The sequence below is a fragment of the Triticum dicoccoides genome, chromosome 2A, assembly GCF_002162155.2.
Source record: "Triticum dicoccoides isolate Atlit2015 ecotype Zavitan chromosome 2A, WEW_v2.0, whole genome shotgun sequence".
Classification (NCBI taxonomy): domain Eukaryota; kingdom Viridiplantae; phylum Streptophyta; class Magnoliopsida; order Poales; family Poaceae; genus Triticum; species Triticum dicoccoides.
In genome coordinates, this window is record NC_041382.1 from 264,033,206 (window position 1) to 264,041,328 (window position 8,123).

General features: G+C 42.3%; 1 protein-coding gene across 1 annotated transcript; it reads right to left on the reverse strand.

Annotated features, from left to right (window-relative positions):
• Positions 1–3,408: 3,408 nt before the first annotated feature.
• Positions 3,409–8,117, reverse strand: LOC119354380. Its single transcript, XM_037621108.1, has 8 exons — positions 7,670–8,117; positions 6,969–7,108; positions 6,664–6,763; positions 6,483–6,581; positions 6,042–6,389; positions 5,386–5,478; positions 5,102–5,308; positions 3,409–3,961 (listed from the first exon to the last, which is right to left on the reverse strand). Exons 1-8 carry the CDS (start codon positions 8,060–8,062, stop codon positions 3,698–3,700), a joined length of 1,644 nt encoding a protein of 547 aa, XP_037477005.1. The 5' UTR covers positions 8,063–8,117; the 3' UTR covers positions 3,409–3,697.
• Between the last annotated feature and the right edge of the window lie 6 nt (positions 8,118–8,123).

The window sequence follows — 8,123 nt, forward strand, 5'->3', positions numbered from 1 at the left end:
ATGCATCAACCGCGTGTGTAGCCGTGATGGTCTCTTCTCGGCGGAGTCCGGGAAGTGAACACGGTTCTTGTGTTATGCTTGAATGTAAGTAGCTTCAGGATCACTTCTTGATCACTTCTAACTTCACGACCGTTGCGTTGCTTCTCTTCTCGCTCTTATTTGCGTATGTTAGCCACCATATATGCTTAGTGCTTGCTGCAGCTCCACCTTAATACATTTCCTACCCATAAGCTTAAATAGTCTTGATCTCGTGGGTGTGAGATTGCTGAGTTCTCGTGGCTCACAAATACTTCCAAACAGTTGCAGGTGCCGATGATACCAGTGCAGGTGACGCAACCTAGCTCAAGTGGGAGCTCGATGAAGATCTTTCCGTTGTTTTGTTTCGTTTCCGTTGATCAGTAGTGAAGCCCAGTTGGGACGATCGGGGATCTAGAATTTGGGGTTTTCTTCTTTTCTTTGGTTCCGTAGTCGGACCTTAATTGTATTCTGGATGATATATGTTTTACTTGTTTTTGTGTGAAGTGGCGATTGTAAGCCAACTCTTTATCCCTTTCTTATTCAGTACATGGGATGTGTAAAGATTACCCCTCTTGCGACATGATTACCATGCGGTTATACCTCAAAGTCATGCCTCGACACATGGAAGATATAGCCGCATCGTGGGTGTTACAACATGACCACTGATAACAAAATAAGTAGGCACGGGGGTGCAGTATTTGTGACTTCAGCAAAAGAAAGAGAAGTACAGTTAATTGTTTGCATTTTAAGCTACACTTGAACCTTTTCCTAATAACTAGAACTGTTGTGATGTTGCTCTATTATAAGTGCCTTGCTTAAATGCTTGGTTAGATCGAGTGTATAACAAAGCGAAGACTAAATGAACCATGCTAGAAATAACATTCATGTGTTAAACTTCAGATAAGCCGAATTTTTGTGATAAGCTTCTATGAAAATTACCTGGGGCTGGGAAGAAGCGAAGATGTAGCTATCCTGTGTTGTGCATGCAGACAATGCTTGTGTATAAGTTGCCGCATCTGCTATCTGACATTCAGCCCAGTTTTTATAACAATCAGAATTCATTATATTACAGGATCCTTTGCGTATTTAGCCTATCCTTACCGGCATCTGGTAAAAGTTGTGATCCAGGAGAAGAATGACGGTCTTATAGCTCTGGCATAACATTTACTGGTAGTTATAGCTTTCGGTGTGACTCTGCACCTTTTCATGTAATTGTGTTCCCCCAACGAACATGGTAGCAAGTATTTTGTGCTATCAAATTAAAATATGTATATACATCTTATTGTAGACAACAATCCACCATGTTTTCTATTAAAGGGGATTAAACCATGGATATTGTTTTCATCGGGCACATGAATTTAGCGTGCCTTTGCGCCATCTGTGTCATTTACTGTTGCAGTTACTAAGCCTTTGTGCATTCCGATGCAGCTATACTGAAATACTACTTATGCCCATTTTAAACCTAGAACTGACTTTACATCATTTATGTTCTCATACGTTCTTCTAAATTTTAGTCTACTTCAGCAATGCAATGACCTGCCACTCCATGTATATATGAAAAATGACCACAATTTGCAATTTCGCTGTTGTGATTTGGTCAATCCTTGGTGTTTCGATTCCTACTAATCTCTCTTTTCTTTGGCAACTGATGCAACCTGGAGGGCTGCCAGCCCAAGACAATATCGATACTATCCTTCAATAAAAAAATCCATGCATGAAGAGAAATTCAAAATAGTAGAAAAGGAGAAATCTTACCCGTTGAGTACGTTTCTCTCGCCCAAATGAGGAACCGAGGAAGAAAAGGGCCACACACAGAATTGTTCGTGGACTGAGCTAAGTAGCATACGGGCCTTTCAAATACCTATGCCTCCATATGCACAACACATAGAGTTTTTTCTTTTCTTTTGTGCACATGGAAAATTGAAGTTTGGTACAAACACAGCTAAAAAATACATCCTTACCAGTCTATACATCTTATACAAACATGTTTTTCAACTCAGATTTCTCAGCATGATAATCATATGTTGAACTAAAAAATGCTTCCTTAACTGGTCTATACATGTTATACAAGTATGAAATTTTTTCAGACTCAGATTTAACACATGGGCTTTGTACTACCAATACCGAATATGTCCTTGCAAAATGAAACTATTTTCATCGACAACATGGCTTTAGCGTGTCTCTGCGCCATTTAGCACAATGGGTCAACTATATTGTATACAACAATAGGACACAAACCAACAGCATAAACACCACCTGTGTAGTCCTCATGGACAGTGCAAACCTAGCCCTTACATCATCATCTGGCCAACTGTTGTGGGAAAGCTTCGACTACCCAACGGATTTTCTGCTCCCTGGTGCCAAATTTGGCTGGAACAAGGTCACCCGTTTAAATCGTCGGGTAATCTCGAAAAAGTGTACCGTTGATCCTGGGCTTAGCTCGTATAGTATCGAGCTAGAAACCAATGGCAACGGGATAGTTCTTAAGCACCGCAAATCCTCGCTAGGGTATCAGGTTGTTTATGCGCCCGAAACATCAACGATATTGAAACTTTTGCCAAGAATCCAGAAGTTTCTACAATTGGATCCGCGGGCAAAAGGTTCGATTGTCCCACTCTATGTTAATACCAGAGAAGAGGAGTACTACATGTACACTTCATCAAATGAATCATCTTACTCATTTGTCTCGCTAGACATTTCTAGTCAGATCCAGCTTAATATCTGGTTAGAGGCCGAATAATCTTGGCAAACCATATTTGCCTACCCTGTTGATTTCTGCGCTCCGACTATAACCTGCGGACCTTTCACGATCTGTGATGGCAGTGCGCAGCCACCCTGTGACTGCATGGAGAGCTTCTCTAAGAAGTCGCTATGGCATTGGGATTTTGGTGATCAAACACAAGGGTGCATCAGAAATACACCACTGTATTGCTCCAGTCACAAGAACACGACAAGTTCAACAGACACGTTTCACCCCATTGCTCGGGTTACATTGCCCTACAACTCACAAAGCGTAAACCTTGCTACCACTCATAGTATATGTGAGGAAGCTTGTCTCAACTGTGCTCCTGCACTGCTTATTCCTATGGCAATACCAATTGCTCTGTCTGACATGGAAAATTGCTTGGTGTAAATCGCAATGATGGCATTAAAATTGATTCTGAAGATATTCTTTACCTCCGCCTTGCAGCCAAAGATCTGCCAAGTTTGCCAAAGGACAAAAGAAAACCAAATGTCAGAGTCGTTACTGCTGCGAGCATGAGCTGTTTTGGGTTACTAATGCTCATGGTGTTGCTAGTTCATATAAAGCACGCTCCATATGATGGATGGCGATCGCCGATACATCGACTCACTAGGGTTGCTCTAAGTAAAGAAGCCAAATACACCAAATTCAGGAATCAAACAGTGCCATTTAGAGAAGACGAAGCCTGTTAAACTGCAAGACTTTTACATAGATAATTCTTGAACATGGATAGCCTATAACGAAAAGGGTATGAACAAGAATCGCTTTAGAATGCTCCACTCACGACAGATACACGTTGCCCCTTTTATGTGTGCAAGGGGCGCCAACACCTAGTCACCTACCCCTCCTGAAACGCACCCATAATTTGTTTATTACAATCGCAGACTAAAGACTACCACGAGTGTGATATCTACTAGTCCGAGTAACTGTTAACTCTTAAAGTCCAGGAATTGATTCAAGGGTATACGTCTCTGACGTAGGGAGGCCATTCTCCGGGGTAGGATGCGTTTTTGACTGCTCCAACACGTTCAGCGTCTGAAGGTAGGAGTAGGAGGTGTTGCGATTCGGAGGCGGGCTTGGGTTGGTTATCTTGCTCGCCAGGAAACGCCGGATCAGGCCTCTAAGGAATGGAGCCATGGTGTCTGGCTCGTACTCCAGAAAGTACATGATCCCTCCCATGTACATGCAGAAAAGACCCACCTGAAATTTTCCCAATGTTACCAGTACTTTCAAAGAATCTGTTAAGCATGGAACAGAGCGATATACAATGAAAATACAGAGGAAAAAGTTGGTACTCGTATTTCAAGTATAGAAACAGATACTATCGCTATCAAGTGAAGATTACGCACTGCAACCCAGAGTAATTCTAGCAGATTTTTCTCATTATCTGCGGGTTTACATTCTTTTAAAAAACAAAACAAAATGAAAGGGACTTTCAACTGTTTGTGGTTACTGTGGCTGTTTGGTTCCAAACCTTGAGAGCCAAAGTTAAGATAAAACAAAATGAAAGACACTTTCAACTGTTTGCGGTTACTGTGGCTGTTTGGCTTCAAACCTTGAGAACCAAAGTTTGCGCTACCAGACTTTAGCCACCTTGACCAGATTTACCAACCATTTCATGCAGTTTATGCTCATTTTTTGTAGCCAAACCCTGATAGCCAGTAAGACCACCTGGATTATAATGACCCAAAAATATGACACAGACCAAAGACACCAAACAGCTAGTTACTTCCTGAGACACTACACAAAACTTACCATGTCAGACTGCCAACATGATACCCTCTTGCAGTTGCACTTAATTGTTGGAACTAATCCAGCATCTAGAAGTCAAGTCCCGATCACCACTATCATTTAACCTAGCTAAAGTTATAATACTGATTCTTCAAAGGCTATCTTCCACAACAATTTGTATCTCAGCAAACTGCACTATAATACTCCCTCCGTTCCTAAATATTTGTTCTTTTAGAGATTTCAAATGGACTACCACATACGAGTGTATATAGACATATTTTAGAGTGTAGATTCACTCATTTTGCTCCGTATGTAGTCACTTGTTGAAATCTTTAAAAAGACAAATATTTAGGAACGGAGGGAGTATTTCTCAACACGACCTCTACGTAGTTTAAAGGATCCCTTGCGGTGATCAAGGCAAAAGGCACACTGCTATCACCATAAAATGTCCTACTTCTTGGGTAAAGGATAACTTTAGTTGACATTGTCTTTCACTCAGGTCACATTAATTAAATACCAACTAAAGGACATAGTACAAGCAAACTTCAAATAGCTTCTCTTGAAGAGCTGAGGCCAAAGGAAAAAAATATTGGCTACAAAGAAGCTTACCTCAGCATTTTTTATATTTGGGAGGAGGTGGCGGTTGATCAATATATACCATAGAGATTCTCCAGCACGGGGAAGTACATAGAGAGCTAACTCCGCTCGTCTTGCTTTATTCTCCAGGAGAATCGAAAGACCAGACAGTAAACCACCAAACCAATACACAAGTTTGTGGTCTTTGCTTGCAACTTTACGGTGCAAACAGATGGCAGACTAGCAATGATGCCAGAAATGTATTACAATCATGAAAGAATTATGTGGAAAGGAACATGCTAGTTACTGATAATTACCTGGAAGAGAGTGACAAACGCAGACAAAAAAGTGGTAGAGCGAACTGCACCCACAAGAGCACGCCAGCACGTTGCAGCTGGGGATTCCAAAAACTATTTGATCAAGCAATTTTATGTATTAGATAATCGACATTGGAGATGGGTATGAATGAACAGATATACTCCCTCTGAAACTAATATAAGACGTTTTAGGTCATTACTTTAGTGACCTAAAACATCTTATATTAGTTTACAGAGGGAGTACTAAATAATACTCCCTCCGTCCCAAAATAAGTGACTCAACTTTGTACTAACTTTAGTACAAAGTTAGTACAAAGTTGAGTCAATTATTCCAGGACGGAGGGAGTAACAAATAATGAGGCTAAATATTTAAGCCAATATAGGCTGTTTAGGACTTGGGGGCCAATATTCTATTTCACTGGTAGAATAAAACTCAAAGAATGAACCAAGCACATTTGCAATTAGAGAAAGTTAAAGACGTACAAATATGGTGGACAATACAATTTGAAGGTACTTGTAAGATTAGTTTTTCTTTGAAGCATCAAATTTTCTAGGAAACAAGCATACCACACACATGTTAATGCAATCACGTGCCAAGTTTCAGTTTTACAGCAGTCTTCGACTATATAGAGGAAATATAGTTGGCGACAAGTTACCTTTTGAAGACGTAGAACAACAAAGGGGACAAATGTCAATGAGAAATACAGAGGGAACGTTTTCTTGAATGTTGATGAAGTGACAGTAACATTATGAGCCAAGCACGATGCTCTGTCAGGATGAATAACAGAGCATGGAATAATTGAGGGACTTCTTGTTAAATTTATCAAATTTGAATTCTTCTTGTTTGCGAAATAGGCCGAGAGGCCAATGAGATCCACATGGCCACCTCTGCAGCTATCTCTGACAGCCTTGTAAACAGGTTCTGCAACTGGTCCTGTCTTTTGGATGAAGTCTCGGTAAGATTTTGGTAAGCTTTCAGGCCTCATTACAAAAGCATACATAATCTGCAATGATAAATCAAGTGATTACACAAGCTTTTCCCTCCATAACAAAATCCTCATTAGATTAAAGCAAGTCAGCCATTTTCATTTAGTTACCTGGGCAGATGCGACAGAAAAAAGTAATGCATCTCCATGTCTCCAATGGCTACCCCAGAAGTGGAATCTATTTTTAGACTTTGCAGAGTTATATGCACACTGAAAGGATCAAGCAGTACAACATGAGGACGATATACTTTACACGCAAGTTAAATACAAAATTACTCCAGTTGTTGCTTACCTGAGCAAGCCTTGCTAAAAGATATAGAGAAAGGGTGCGTCTCCTACTCGAATCATCTAGTGCTAGTATCGCCAAGCCTGCCACTGAACCTGATAATATTCTGCTCCATCATGCCCTTCAGTTGAGTCATGAATATGTTTGACAAAAATCGTATAACAGAAAGTATCCTATTTTGAACCTCTTCAGGGACATTCCCAGGTCCAAGCACTGATTAAGTGATTAGCGCACACTTATTTTGAACATGTGTCGTAATCAATCAAATAAGAGGGATGTAAACAACGGGGCATAAGTCTCCAGTTACTTACGCATTGAATGGTGTTTCCTTTTTGCGAAATCTCCTAAGGAAACATCGCAGTGCATGATATGATCCAGTGAATCCTCCAAAAAGTAACCCTACCCGGCAAGCTTCCTCCCTTACTATTAGATCTTTCTCCGAAACCAGTTGCTGTAGATAAATAGAAGATTTGAGCGAGAACAAATATTATTTGGTACAATCTACATTTCTATTTTCACTCATTGATCAAAACAGAGGGAGGTAAAAAAACGGAGATGAAAACTAATGAATCGGTGAGAAGGACAGAACAACAGCAATAAAACACAGCTGGCCTACAAAAGAACATTGCTATTTTTCTGGGAAGGGGTGTGAGTGTGGGCAACACAAGAGGAAGCAGACCAATTCAATGCATAGCAGGAAATATTCTGTAAGGACATCAGTTAAAGCAATCAGCCTGAGTAGCACCATGTACTACTGTACTTATTATCCCCGCTACAGACACAACAGCTGGACAGAATATTTTACTCGTACACAACAAATAGTAGAGTCAACTCACTGCCCCTTATTCGAGTAAGTAATAATCATAGAGATGGTGATATCACCTAGCTGTAACATATCCACATACATTATAGCAACCAATTCGGACTAAACCCAATATATACTGTAGATTAGATATGAAGAAGAAGAAGAAGTAATCGCAGAAGAAGAAAGAGTTGGTAAGGTTTTGGGGACCTTGAGATCGAGGAGTGAGGCGTAGGATCTGCGGCGCGCGAGCTTGAAGGCGCGCAGGAGGATCCCGATGCCGACACGGACGCCGTAGGAGAGCAGGAAGGTCTGGCACAGGTTCCCCGCCGCGTGCGCCGCGCACGACTCCCCCTGGTGCACGCAGCACCCCCACCCACCCCCTTTGGCGGCCTCCTCATCCCGGCCGTGGCTCTGGTGGAGCTCCTGGATGGCCTCGCGCAGCCGCTCCTCCGCCTCCCGCAGGCGCCTCGCCGCCGCCTCGGGCACCTGCGGCTGCGATGGAGGCGCGGCGGGCGGGGGAGGAGGAGGAGGAGGGCGCGGGCCGAGTGTGGGCTCCGCGCCGGCGGAGAGGTCGAACGAGGGCGTCGAGAGGAAGGGCATGGGGCCGTGGACCGGGGTTCCGGCGGGTGCGTTCCCTTGGCTTGGCTTCTGGGGCTCGTCA